The sequence below is a fragment of the Polyodon spathula genome, chromosome 7 (assembly GCF_017654505.1).
Source record: "Polyodon spathula isolate WHYD16114869_AA chromosome 7, ASM1765450v1, whole genome shotgun sequence".
Classification (NCBI taxonomy): Eukaryota; Metazoa; Chordata; class Actinopteri; order Acipenseriformes; family Polyodontidae; genus Polyodon; species Polyodon spathula.
This window is the reverse complement of record NC_054540.1, coordinates 9640289-9655639: the sequence shown is the minus strand read 5'-3', so window position 1 is coordinate 9655639 and position 15351 is coordinate 9640289. Positions and strand designations below refer to the sequence as shown.

Here is a 15351-nt window from a genome sequence, read left to right as displayed (position 1 = left end):
ACAGATTGGCCATAAGGATCTCCGGGGCTTCACAGAACACATTAGATGTACAGTGAGTAACAAAACAGAACAACCACAGCGAAAATGCACCAACATGGACTGAACAAACAGGCGTGGTATATGACAGAGAAGACAGAACTGAGGCAAAAAACAAATGAGACTTATAGCATTCAGCTTGTGTAAAAGCAGAGTGGTTTTTGGTAACACTCCTTTGCTCTTTATCACTGTAAACAAGTTAAAACTTATTTGAGAAAATGTTTTCCCACTAATCCCTAAAAAAAAACTAACTGTAAGAGAAATTTGTGAGACATACAATATACTGGTAAAAAAAAACACTTTTTTTTTAAAGACTGCAACAAATTAATGTAATCTTTAAAGAGGTATTTACATGTCTGGGTTCACCAAACAGCATTGGAATGAGGCATCTGGCTCTTTAAACCTGGCGCTTGTAGTTTACACTCAATATTAAGACATTAATGTGATTCACAGAAACATTAAAAAAACTACACTGCCATTCCATCATCACGATGCATAGATTCATTCACAACCCCATCTCCATTGCTAATCACAAGTCTGGTTATTTTATTGGTAGAAGAAGTACATTTTAAGAGATGACATAGGTCATCGGATTGCATTTTTTTTTTTGTTAAACATTTGAAATGTTTGCTGTGAATTATTAAAACAGACCTCACTGGTAGCAGTGCATTACTGTTGAATTTTGAATGCTACATAATCCTAAACCACATCCACTGTGTCTTAAAACAGTATAAAGGGCTGCATTATAAAGGGGGAGCACTGTAGATGGTACATTTAGCTGTATCCTGATGTTTGAAGATAATTTATGGGTGCCAAGCTATGCAAAGCACAGAACAGAACATTCAAAAGGGGCCTGCTTCGTACGAATGTGGCAGCTATACTGCCCACTGACATTTTCGTACCTTGAAACTTTATTTCACATAGAGACTTTATGGCAGTTAATCCGACTGCTAAATACGTTGCATCTGGTCCTTTCATTTCACATTAAAAAGCTTAATTAATGCAGTTCCATTTTGTCTGTGCTAGTCATCGTTTAAGTTGAGTAGTGAAAACGTTTGCGTGAATGGCAGTGCCTCGCACCGGATATAATGGAAACCTCTTGTCAGATACCTCCTATTGCTTTTGCTAAAATAATATTTTATATCAATGCTACTTAAGGGTTCCACCTGTAATTCTTCTTGAATGATTTAAATGTATTCAAGTTTAGAGATAACCATTTATCTATGTATACTTTCTAAACAATTAGATTTTCTTTATAAACCTAATTTCCCAGGACCACATTTAAGAAACTAAATCCACTGTAGACACTCAATGTATTTACAGATCACATTTCAATATACATGTGAATTAAAAGGAAAACAGTAAGACAGTAAACTCATTATTATAAGCTGTGTGGGTTGTATATTCTAGTTTCTGAAAAGAATCACACATTCTATTTACAGAATTATTTTGGTAGCTACAATTACTTTAAGCAGCCAGACCCTGTTCCCGCCCCAAACTGCATGAGATGCTTTCTCTTCTGCAATATGAAACACTGTATGCCCATCATATAAACTAATATAACATATCACCTTGCAAAAGCAAAGCTAAAAACCTGGAGCTCATACTCAGAAATGGCCATTAAACATTAAAAAGTGGTGTTGTGGCAAATGTTCTATGCAGAGGATAAGATATACTGTACATTTTAATAAATCCACTGTGATTGGTTGATTTTTTGTACACAATTATTATTATTTATTTTAAAAAAGGCACAGCAAAAAAAAAAAAAAGTTTATTTCAGGACAAGTGCTATCGTATGCCGGAACTCACACAGCCAATTATAAAGTACTGCAGGTAAGGAATTATGTATAGTGTTTCTTAGCTTTAAAAACAGCTCCTCACATTTAGCCTCAGTGTTCACTGGCAAGTCCAATTACGTTTAAAGGCAAGTTCTGAGAATAGATGCTGCATTTTTGAACACCCTGTTTCAGATGATACAGCAGCCCCTGGTATTACACTGTGCACACGCTAAAGGAGATGCATATTAATGACTGTATATTTTATTTTAAAATACTGTTTCTTTAAAAAAAAAAAAAAAACTAATGTTAAAACAAGTCTTGCTGCTGGTTTATAAAATATTTTCCTCTGTACAAATTTTTTTTTTTTTTTTTTAATTGTATATACAGACAAGCCTGAGACTTGCCTGGAAGCACCAATAAAAATAGTTTTTGGGTTTTTTTTTTTATCATATGGTTTGACTTAACTAAAAAAAAACACATTTACAAAAAGTTGCATATACAATATACAAAAATGATCACCACTTGTTGCTGTTTTAGGCATAAATATTAAAACTCATATACACAAATATACATTGTGTACTTTGATTACAGGCTAATCATAATTACAGATATAAAGAATGTTTAACTTATTAAATAAATATACTCCAGATTATATTCATTCTGTTCGCTTTTAAAATAGAACGTAGTAAAACAGGACATTACCATTTCATGGTTTTAAATTTCAGATTCTCTCGGAATCTGATACATATGTTTTGAATAATTGTAACAATTATAAGCACCATTTTAACCAGCAGCATGTAAGATTAAAATGTAAATTCAGTCTGAGTGGGCTGTAATTACAATGAAACCTAGGACTCGATACACAGAAACATATCAGCCAGGTTCAGAAGAAATAATCTCCCTGTAATCAAGCACAACTGATATTTCCTTATAAGAAAACAATACAAAAAAGGAATGTTATCGTACCGGTTTCCATGGTCCTCGGTGCCATGAAACACTACCTGGACAAGGGTGCATGCTGCACTGCTCCCGGTCTGGAGGCTTATCCAGAATTTCACAGTTGTGATCGTTTAATCTTTTGCCATGAGTCAGCTGGCAAATTACTAGTCTTGTTCTTGTTCCACCTCCGCAAGTCTGAGTGCACTGAATAAATAAAAAGTAGATCAACATAAATGCATGAGATTAGATCTAGTATTACACTCATTATTTCTGACAGCTAAAATCAGCAGTGGGACTTAACTGGTCAACATTGAGAATTCAAAAAACAACAAAACGGTAAATTAACCTACCGCCCAGTTTCTCCTAAAACTGGAAAACTTGTCACTTTCCTGCTTCTAAAAGATGCCTTTTGTTCACTTTCCATTTTTATAAAAGGTATTTCACTTATAGGTTGGTCAACGTGATCTTGAACCACGGCAGTGAGCCAGAGTTAATTTAACTATGTGTTGATAGATACGAGGGAGATACACACACGCATACATACATAAGGGACATTTTAAATATCAGAGTCATTAATGCAATGGTTGGGCAAAAATATGAACACCTGCCATAACACTGTTTAATCATGCAAAGCGATACGTGACTATGTCTCAATGATATATTAGGTAAAAACTGGTCTCCAAAATTGACCCTAGAGACATCACGTTTAGGTCTTTTCAATGTGAAACACTAGTAATTTGTGCAATACTGTATACAGACTGACCTGCCAACCAAGTGCTTACAACATCCCCAAACTTCTGGAAATAATGCTGTAGAGAACGGGATGTCAAACTTCCTTTGCCAGCTCTGCGGCAACTGGTGTGTAGTTCTCACAAAACAGATCATATTTGTATGTCTGTGCAAGCTTTTAATATGCAGAGGCAAATCAACCTCACGTTAAACATAAATGTGTTCTTGCTCCTTGTTGGCAGGATTTTTAGTTGCTCATTCTTTCTTTGATTTTGCCGGCAAAAAATAAAAATGGAAACAATTCTATTTTACGTTTAAGACTGAATGCAGTATCAAAATACAATAATCCGTTCACACTAAATTAAAATAAACAGAGCTACGGGTAAAATGATAAATGTTGTATTACTGTATTAGCTTTTATTAGGCAACATTATAATTAAATCATAATAAAGTTCTCACATTTAAATATAAATAACAATGATGCAAGCTACAAGTTATGCTGCTAAACCTGTGTAGCTTACCTAACTTTTCTTCTGCTCTTTCAAACTGTTCTTGAATGTCTGGCAAGTTGTACATTTTTTAGATGCGACTATCCACTTGTGCATAAAGGCATTTTTATTTTTACCACTTATGTGGCACTGGAAGCCATGAGGAATAGTCTTAAGACGTAGAACTATACCAATAGAGACAGTCCAAGCACAATGCCTCAGGACGGACTTTAGTAATAATAAGTAGATGGTTGTGCGGGCCTGATGAAAACATGATTTGTGGGCTGTATGTTTTACAACTCTGTTGTAGAGCCTGGTACTATGAATTGGAGCTTCAGTCTGCATACCTCTCCCCAGCTCCCATAGTTCCAGCGAGGGCACGGTCCGGAATCACAGCTTCTCGACTCTGCTGGTTTTATTCTTTCATCACAGTAGTTTGCGGTTCGTCCTTCTCCATCCTGGCACACTACAACCCGACGCTGGAATCCTCCAGCACAAGTGCTGGAACACTGAAATAATAGTTATAAATGTTAATGCGGTAAAACCCAAGTATAGTGAAATATATATATATATATATATATTATATATATATATATATATATATATAGATTTCTAAGGCAATGACATTTATTCACTTAGCATGTTATATGCCTTTGAGTGTGGACTCAAATGGTCAGTGGCTTGGTTGAATTACACCCTTAAAAGAACAACAACTTACTGCTCCCCAAGGGCCAGTCCTCCACTGGTTGTCTGCAGACAGCACATTCCAATTATTGTGGCTGGCACTGTCCTGGGGAGGGTGATCCAGGTGGGGGCGCTGGTAGTCAACAGAAGGGAAATGTGCCGGCTGGTTGCTAGGAAACAGATGAAACAGGGAAGGGCACGGAGTTGCGATGCATTCCTGTTCTGAGGCTGGGCGGTCATCTGGATCACAGAGGTCTTCATCAATCTGATGGTGGTAGTCACTACAAACCACCTGCCGTGTTGACCTCCCATAACCGCAGGTAACTGAGCACTGGTAAAACAACAAAGAGGTCCACTCAAGAGATTTAGCAGCGGATATAAATACCTCCAGTGATTCAAAGGATGGCAGCATTCAGGGTTAGTGTTAGGGTTAGTATTAAGGCTGTCCAATCACGTTCCCGGACAGTGACTGGCCACCCCTAGTTTATATATTTGATAAGAAATCATTTATTTAACTATGATAATTCTGGTTAAGAAGCCCAAACGATAGTACAAGGTATGTGAGCAACATCAGTACTATGACAACGCATGGCACTATTATTAACATTCAAAACATGTTGATCAGAGAAATGCCAAACCATAGTTTAATCGAGTAATTCCAAAGCTATAACCATGACCTTCTGATACCCCAAAAGAATGTGCTATTGAGTTTCATCATAATTGAGTGAGCGGTTCTAAAGATTTAGCAACTTTCAAACAAAATGTAAGGATGGTGACAGGGCATCTGTATCCCCCAGAGTCTATAATTAAAGGCTTTTCCAATAAGTGTTTGTTTAGTGCATTCCACTCGAACATCACGAATTATGTTTATTCATCACATATGGAATTCATTTTGATTGAAAATTGTTTTGTTCTTTTTTTTGTGTTGTCATTTGATTAATGGGTACAGCTGTGTTACAGTTAGTGTTGCATATTAAAAGTAGCGTCCGAACAATTGAAACACACACAAATAAACACATAATAGGAGTAATGGCACCTAGTTGCTGTGGGAACATATACTGACCATGTGTAAATTGCCTGGAGGGAAATCAGGTGCAGCTCAAAAGATTTCCAACGTGTTTTATCTGAGATGAATGTAGATACATTGTTTAATATATATTAAGGCAGAGGTTGGGAATGTGAAAGTTATTCTTAAGTTTGGCATTTGAGGCTTTGGCTGGCTTTTAATCACCTTATTTGGTTTGTAATATGTTTAAAAACCCTCCCCCTTTTTTAGTTGGTTCATATTTTAGTGTTCGATTGCATTCCTTGAAAAAGCAAATCGAAATGTAGTGCACGCAATGTCTGAGCTTGAATGTGACACTGTGTAACAACTTAAGGGCTATTCAAACCGGCCATTGTATAAACAGAAATAACTCTACTGTGGACATATAAATAACCAGGTCATAAGGTGTGGAATAAACATTATGCTTATATGCATTAATATCACAATCAACTGCCAACCTGAATTAGTATCTAACATAGAATAAATAAGTACTACTTACAGTTGACCATTCGCCAGCGCGCCACTGACCACATGGACTGAAGCAGGTGGAGATTTCTGGTGGACGAGGCAGGTGTGCACAATACGACTCATCCGCTACCCCTCCATGAGCATCTCTGCAACTCACATAGCGAGCCTGCTTCCCTTTCCCACATGTAACGGAGCACTGCAATTAATACAACAGTGACGGGTACAACCGAAGAAAAGAAAGAGACAGATGGACTTTCATTACTGTATACACCAGGGTACTTGTACTGATAAAAAGAGGCAATGAAAAGGGACAGTGGTTGTTACGGATCTCATTAACTTGAAATGTATTGGTGTTAAAAGGCATGTTTCTGTGAAGCCTGTGCTCTTTCACCTGCCTATCTATGAGTCTGTACCCTCATATTGCATCATGTTGGCAATATGCAAGGTAAGTAAGTGATCAAAGGAAAAGGGGAGATTCTTTAGATGTAGTGAATGATTCTTCAGTGAAAACCACCATGACAATGCAACGCCAAATAAGGCAGTCTCTATAATTAGCCGACGACAGCAATGGATTAGTGATGCATCTGGAGGCAAAGCCTACTGAACCAAGGCCAAAGTCACTCCCTTTGATAGTATTATTTATTGTGTGTACACCCAGGCCCAGTGTGACCAGACCATGGAACTGAACTTCAGCACAGAAAGTATATACTGTACTATATTAAACTATAGAGCAATACAAGGCCTTCCTTTACAAGCAATACATGGATAATTGTATCAGTAATTGTTCATGACAATACATTTCAGGGATCAATATGTCATCTGCCCAAAACATCTTGATCCACTAATAACAGGGTGTCTAAGTGACCTTGGCTAATAGTCTAGACCTACATCTGAAAAGACTGGAAATGAGGATATAAGGGTTAAACGACTCATACTGTACTTGAGTTGTTTTGAAACCTTATAAAAGATGGTGGCCGCCAGATCTGTTACTTACTGGAGTCCAAGATCCATATCTCCACTGTGTCATGAATCCCCTTTGAGTGCCAGGAAGGGAGGTAGAAAAAACTTTGGGAGATTCGGGGCAAGCAGGCATCTCACATTCCTGATCAGGCAAGATTAAGAAAACTACTGAGAAACATGGTGTAGCTCCTCATCTGAACGGCTTCACAAATGAAAGTGGGACAACCTCATTTTAATAATGTACAGTGATCTTAGAGTGAAAACAGTGCTGGGACAAATATTCAAACATTCAACCAAACACTGCTTGGAATATATTCAGTGGCAAAAATGACCATGCTCGTTCATATAACAGAATTTATAGATTACTGTATCAAAACGATATGCAAAGGATTACTAGCTTTATTTTACTGCAACATAGTTCAAATTACATTTTTGTTTTCCAGCTAACTCAAAATTAAAGAAATTTAAAACATTCAAAAAAATCTAAACAGTGTTTGTGTCAGGATGTGGATTACAATAACACGCTCTGGAGGTTTGCTTGAGACTAAGGGGAAATTATTTTGATCGCAGCAGCCAGCTTTGAACCCAGACCTCCAAAAGATTATAGGCATGAATTGTAGGCTTTGAAAATGAAGTGACTTTTGCAAACTGGTCACCAAACTTGTCATTTTTCCATAATTAAACCTAATACGATAAGTCAGTATCCAACCACTGCTGAGTGAGTTTTCTTTTTCCTTGTCACCCACCAAACAAGCTTACAATCACACCATCCATACTTAAAGTTTTAAGTAATTCAGTAACAAATTGGTAAGTTTATTTGTTAGTTAATGTAACAGTTTTTTTTTGTTTGTTTTTTTTCTAAACCTGTTGGAATACAGTTAATATATTTTGTTGTGTGAGGTTACACTGTCAAATGTTTGACTTGTGAAAGACATAAAACATTGGCTTGAGTGAAACGAAAACCTAATCAATTTTTACTATCAAGACAAAAGCGCTTACCTGGTTATCTCTTGGTCGGGAAGCAGCATTGCACACTCTGTCATCTAAAGCCTCCCCATATGTTCCAGCTACACACCTTACAGCCCGCATCTGATAGCCATGCCCACAGGTCACAGCACACTGTGAGACATAACATTGGAATGTAAATACAAATTTGCAGACGCACAGATTACCACTTGGTGGAGCCAGTAGGAATAATCGAGCAGATTGCTAATAATCGACCAGTGATACTTACAGTATATCGCTGTATAGGGGATTCCTATAGATTCTGTATGGCTGAATTCCCATTCATTTCATGTAGCATGAACTTTCTAAACTAAGTTAAAATAAATAAATAAATAAATAAATAAACAAACAAACAAACCTGTATAGGGAACACCAACTTTACTTGTTAACCATTTATAGAATGTGTTCTGACACACCACTGAAGGTGGCGACCCAAAGAGCCGTTTCTCTATAAAAACTGTTTTATATGACAAAACAAAATAAAAAAAAACGTTATCCACGAGGTGAATAAGGACAAAAATAATGTTGATATATATATATATATATATATATATATATATATATATATATATATATATATATATATATATATATATATATATATATTCTCTACATGCAATGACTAACTGTATTGCACTTATTAGCAGATGATTGTATAGAACACTTCATTAAAGAATGCTTTTATAGTACAGTGATAGTAGGGGAAACAGGGTTCAAGTGGAATGTGTGATGTTAAGACTGACGGGAGCTGTCACTGACAGGAAGGTTACCTCAGATTAACTGAAATAACAGAAGATTCCATCAGTCAAGAAGCTACAGATATCTTTCGACATGACAAAGACCTGAAACAGGCTTCAGTGTACGTGGAAGATAGGACCCTTGCCTGAAGTCTCCAGTCCTAACCCCTACTGAATAACTACTGACAGATTTCAAGGATGAGTAAAGGTGGTTAACCCAAATATACATAAATAGAATTAAAAAAATAACAGACAGCTGAATAACCTTTTGAGTCACAGGTAATACGCATAAATTACATTATACATTACTTTTTAAAATGTTTTAAATGTACAGACCTGTTTAAAGTCATTGTTTTAAATTAACTGTTATACAATTAACAATTCATTGGGTACTTTGGTAAACCGTATGCCACTCATAGGCAGGCAGTTTACTGAAGACAAATTGGGATATCAGTGAGGTACACGTACTTGTGTATGGTTTGCTGGTCCATATAAGGGTGACTACAAAGGTGACTACAAACGTTGTGGCTGCTGTATCATATACGCACAATACAGTAGTTCAGCAGAGTTTACAATATTGAATAGAAACTGTCAGTCAGGCATACATCTCTAGTGACCCACTGACGTCCACACTGCTACTCTGACTTTGTTTATTAACTCACCACTCCCCAGACCCCAACCTGCCAGGAGGCGCACTCTGGAAGTTCACAAGCTCCTACAGCCTCTGGCTTGCTGTTTGCGTTACAGAGGTTATCCCTCAAGCGATCTTCATTCAGGCGACACCATACCTGTCTATGCCTCACACCCTTCCCACATGTCACGAGACACTGAAACATGACAAAACAAAGATTTTAGGGCCTACAGGCATTGACAATGAAAAGACCTTCTATTAGCCACTTGCATTCCAAATAGGCCTTAAAAAGCAGAATATGCAAGTTTGTGGACATTAAATTTACTTGCCAGACTCATAACCTGCATTTCTACCCATGTGAAAGGTATACAATTACAAAGAAGAGTTACGACTGGCTCCACAGACCACGATTTCCATTGTTCTTGGCTATTTTACCTATTCTAATCAGGATCTCTGAAAACTGCCATTAAGCATATGGATTTTTAAAAAATTATTATTCTGTGTGAATAGAAAAGAAAAATAGAAAACAGTATTGTGGACACATTCATTGCATATAGGGAAACGACCATATAAGAAAGGATTACTATGTATGGTTAAGTTATTTTGAAGTAACCCCTCTTGCTCATAGTCCAGACCCAAGGCAGACAGAAGCAAGTGTTACCACAGTAACTGTTTTTTCTTACCTCTGACCATTCACTGGTAGCCCACTCTGGACAGGAAATATCATTACAGGTCTGAGTTACAACTCTCTGGTGTTCATTACACTCTCTGTCAACGAGACGTCGTCCAAGGTTGTTCATGCAGTAAGAATCTCTAGTCCTGGTGCCCCTTCCACAGGTCTTCGAACACTGGAAATATTCAGACAAAGAAGGTTAGGTCACACTGTCACAAGATATTATGAATGGAATAATTCAACATTGGGGTAAAAAAACAAACAAAAAAAAACTGAATCACTAAGATTAAATGCTAACACTATAAAACAGAAAGGAAGCTAGTAGTTCTTTAACACAGACTCAAAGTAATTGCATTCAGGGCCACTCATTGATTGGAAACATAAGCCAAGAGAAACAAATGATTTACTTACTTTGCAGCTTAGCTACGATATTGTTGGGCGATGTGTTTTAAACATTTGTCAGTATATACGATGACATCGGTAAAGCATTGGCTCAGTGAATTCTAGTGCTTACCTGTGACCATGAGGAGTAATGCCAGCTGGTCAAGTGACAGTCTCCATGGCAAGGCTCTCTGACTTGAGGTTTCAGCTGGTCACTGCAGAACCTACTTTCTACTGGAACACTCTGCCCTTTGGATGCACTGTACTTCATGCACTGGATGTCTTGAGTTCTATATCCTGGGCCACACTTAGCAGAACACTCACTTTTACCAACTACATGCCACCTAGGAACAAACAGTCATCTATCAGTGAATGCATTTCACATGTACAACCTAGTTGTATAAACTACAGAAGACAACAGCTTTTCTCATTTTTTAAAGACACATACATCTCTATCTATTTATCCCATGTATATAAAAAACAAATAGCGCTCCAGAACGCTATTGGAAAACCCTCTGCTCCCCCCAGTCCCCAGTATGTCATGTATATATATATATATATATATATATATATATATATATATATATATATATATATATATATATATATATATATAACATGTTTATTCCACAAAGACTTTTCTATTTCCTCCAACATTATGTTCAAAGTATTTACCTTTGTTCACATTCTGTGTTACAGGGCTCTGTGGCAAGGGCAGGCTGGGGCAAATGCTCACATCTCTGTTCCGACACAACCAGGTGATCGCTCTTGCGCACACATACTGCTTTCCTCTTCCGTTCACCTTCATGTGAAACAAGTATGCTGTTAAATACGCACAGGTATCTGAGGTCTAATGAAAACTGTGAACCAAGCATGAGGTTGTGGATGCTACACTAGGCTGTAGGGAACAAGCAAAAACAAAGCTAACCTTTTTTTTTTTTAAATTTAGTCGTTACCAATGATTTTACCCCATTTTTTCCCCAATTTGGAATCACCAATTGTGATATTATTAATCCCGGTTCACTACCGAAGGCCCCTGGCGACTCAGGAAACGGCGGCAGACACACGCGTCCTCTGAAAAGTGTTCCTGCCAAGCTGTCTTTCGTACTACTGATCCACAGTGAAGCCATCAGACCTATAGTGCCGGAGGACAACACAGATCTGAATGGCTCCATTGCAGACGTGCAGCCGTCCGATCAGCCACAGGGGTCAGTGGTGCGCGGTGAACCATGGATTACCCTGTCGACCTGAGCCCTCCCTACCCGGGCGGTGATCGGCCAATTGTGCGCCACCCCCCGAGAACCCCCGGTCACGGTCGTCAATAACATTCGAAGCTGCGACCTCCAAGCTATAGGGCGCATCCTGCACCTTTACTGGATGTGCAACTCGGGAGCCCAAAGCTACCCTTTTGAAGCCCTCATTTAACACCAGCCAACTTGCAGTGTGTGTGTGTGTATATATATATATATATATATATATATATATATATATATATATATATATATATATATATATATATATTTCTTATGTTTGTTGCCTGTTGTGAGCTTGCTTTTCCTTTAAAAGATATTCAAGCAACTACTGTCTTTCGTTTGAGAAGTGATGAAATTGATGAGCGTAGACAATAATGTGAAACTGGTGTCTAGTTTCAAACAACCAGTTTGAGCAATATGCGATTGACAAATTGCATGACACTATGAACGAAGATGCTTGAGTAACAAGGCCTTAAAGTGCCATATAACTAAACAGTAGAAGTTATCCAAATGTTGGCTCTTCAAGAAAGAGAAACCACTGGTTTCCTCTGTATTGTTATGCTACTTTACATATTTCTTTCTTTTTTGGTTGATGAAAATGTAATTACATCCCATTAATACTGCTAGTAGATTGTATGAATGCAGTTGATGCACAGAGCTGTGTCTAGTTCAATAACGGCAGTGATACAAACATACGTATACACAATCCATTTTTACACTAGCATACTGCCACAATAAAAGCTCTTTTTTCTTTACCTTGACACATACTGCTACATTCCTGCCACGAGCCGTAGGAGTCCCACACAAACTGCTCCTTGCGGTCCTCAATTGGTATGTTAAAAGAGTAACGCACGTCAGGGTTGTACAAATTTCCCACACATAAGACCTTGATGAAACAAACAAGTTTTAAATGTAATACAAAACCTCAAAAATAAAATCATTTCAAATTTCAAGACATGCAAATCAGCTGAAACTGAACTGCTTAAAAGTTTGTTTCTTGAATTTAGCTTAAATTGATCATTTTATAGTACATAAAATGTCCATCTGGTAGGACTTGATACTTGCTGCTCTATGACAACCATTTTGCATACAGAGACATAAACAAGCCAAAACAAATACATGCTGATAACCCTCTAAGACAGTAACCTGGACATGCCTTTAAATGCATTATTCACATCAAGCTATGTTAGACAACAAACAAAATACAAAGCTTCTAATTACATTGCACTAAGTACAAGGTGTATTGCGGGTATGCAGGTTCTTACAATGTACATAGAACATGTTTGTATAAAGTTGACTTTGTACTTTGCAGTCCACGTACTAAGATTGGTTTGGGTAAGACTATCCTGCTTCCTATATCGTAACAGTACTTTAGGATAGTATTAAGATAATTGTTGATGGATTTCCAAGTACTGCAATGTTTAGCATGTTAAAAGTACAATGTAAATAACATATACAGTGCTCTTACTTTATGAGGTGGCCCTTTATACTTGTTAAATATATATATATATATATATATATATATATATATATATATATATATATATATATATATATATATATATATATATATATATATATATATATATATATTATGTAGTATATATATATTTGTCCATCCCATTTGTCCCATAATGCCATTACACTAACACTAGTAGTCTTGTTATAAGGTGGAACACAAACAGCACGGTCTCTTAACCACAGCTTTATAAAGGGGGCGGGGCAAAATGATCCTGACTGCTTAGGATGGTTCTCACCTTTTGCTGAGCAGCCGAGTGAACAAATACTGTTGCTAATTAAAGATACCATTCAAACCGTGGATTTAGTGTCAATAGCTGCTGCATGTCATCACAGACCTTCAAGATATCAGTGCAGTGTGGCAGGTAATGGGTAAGGATTAATGCCCTTGAAGGTGTACATGGCAAAAAGCAGGAGCCAAGGACAAATTATTACCTGCAGAACCAGCTCTTCCTCTATTTTTTCAGTGCAGTTAATGCGTTCCACATTAGTGTCTGATCCACTGTATTCAATGACGGTCCCCTGAAAGGTGATTTCCCGTTTAAACATGCTCACCACAAAGTTCCCGTTTAAAATAAAAGTGGACTGGCTGTCAGATAATGCTAAGAAAAAAAACAAAATACACAAAGTTAGAAAGTGTGATTCACAATAATACAATTCTTCCCGTGTGAGCTTTACCTTTTAGCTCAAGGTAATTCCACACTTATTTAGACTGCTTTGCCTTGCCTCACCCATGCAGTAACACCTTGTAAAGCAACATTCACAACAATTGAAACATTACTTTATTCAAACTGCTAAACAACATTTTAAACATAAACCAATTTTCATATCTTGCTACTATGTTGAATTGTCTTTAGAGTGGGCTTTAAAGTGGGTATACATTTTCCAAATTGAAAATACCATGCATGTTTTCAACAATGGCAAACAATGGGAGCTGCACAAGAATGGGCTAGTCTGCTTACAAATGTCATCATGACAATCCTTATCTCCTTCTTCCTGTACTCCCATTTATCAGTGTTGGGAATGTTTACCCCTAATTATCACCTATTTTGGTTTCATTCATCTTTCCTTTACCCTTTGTTTACTTATCTTACCCCTCCTCGTTATTTTATCCCTATGGCCCCTATCCTTCACAGCCCACTATGCTGCATGCATTCTTCTATTTCCACTCACACACACTGTGTTCTCTCTAGAGATACAAAAAAGTGTATATAGATTAATTGATCTCAATTAAATAATGTACTGCTATTTGTTGGTTTGAATGATGAACATTATGTTGATTATTCTACAATAGAATCTACTGCAGCATGAAACCCTCAGAATCATCAAAAGTTTCTCTAATTAACTAGTAGGTGCACACAAGCTACAGAATAGTTGACACAGAATAGTTACTACATCATAAAACCCTCCCTAAACAATATTGTTATTTAGAAAACATGAATGAAAAACAAAACATGTATGATGTGTATAGTTAGAGCAATTTTAAAAGGGAACGCTGGGGCCAGCATCTGGATTATAGACATTGGATTAATTGCCAACAAGTAACATCCACAGTCCTATGACTGAATGTTAGAAGTGACAAAGGTGGCTGATTTTAACTCTTCTTGCAGGGTGTTGAGGGTGTGTACAGATATGTATGTCATTTTGGATATGGCAAGAAAAGTGTTTAGTCTAACAGATATATCCTTTGTATTGAATTTTAACAGAAGGCACCCAGTAGCAGTTTATCAATACATTACAAAGGATTAAACGTTTAGAAAAAAAATGTGAAAATCATTGCAAGACACAAAACAGTACATTTACAGTTTAGGGTGTTTTACTTTCATTTAAGCCTTTAAAGAATTTTGCCAATGGTCACATGACTTACCGAGGTAGTTGTCATCCTCTGGCTTCCCAGAGTAACTGTGCTGTCTGATGTCAATGCTGGTAGCTCCTGCAGGAATTCTCACAACAACATTATAACCTAAACAAAGACAAACTCATTAAGAGGCAGGATAACAACTAATGGTTGATACATCTGTTAGGC

General features: G+C 37.1%; 1 protein-coding gene across 1 annotated transcript in view; it reads right to left on the bottom strand.

The window, feature by feature from the left end:
- The window catches only part of LOC121318125 (A disintegrin and metalloproteinase with thrombospondin motifs 20-like), a 102425-nt gene that overhangs the window by 25757 nt on the left and 61317 nt on the right, over positions 1–15351 (bottom strand). The window contains exons 16-28 of the mRNA XM_041254443.1: positions 15193–15288; positions 13761–13927; positions 12564–12693; positions 11230–11356; positions 10688–10898; positions 10184–10348; positions 9532–9696; positions 8127–8246; positions 7162–7269; positions 6199–6363; positions 4689–4985; positions 4318–4479; positions 2781–2957 (exon numbers count right to left, since the gene is read on the bottom strand). Coding sequence (XP_041110377.1) covers positions 2781–2957; positions 4318–4479; positions 4689–4985; positions 6199–6363; positions 7162–7269; positions 8127–8246; positions 9532–9696; positions 10184–10348; positions 10688–10898; positions 11230–11356; positions 12564–12693; positions 13761–13927; positions 15193–15288 — 2090 coding nt within the window. The remainder of the gene's footprint in view (positions 1–2780; positions 2958–4317; positions 4480–4688; positions 4986–6198; positions 6364–7161; positions 7270–8126; positions 8247–9531; positions 9697–10183; positions 10349–10687; positions 10899–11229; positions 11357–12563; positions 12694–13760; positions 13928–15192; positions 15289–15351) is intronic.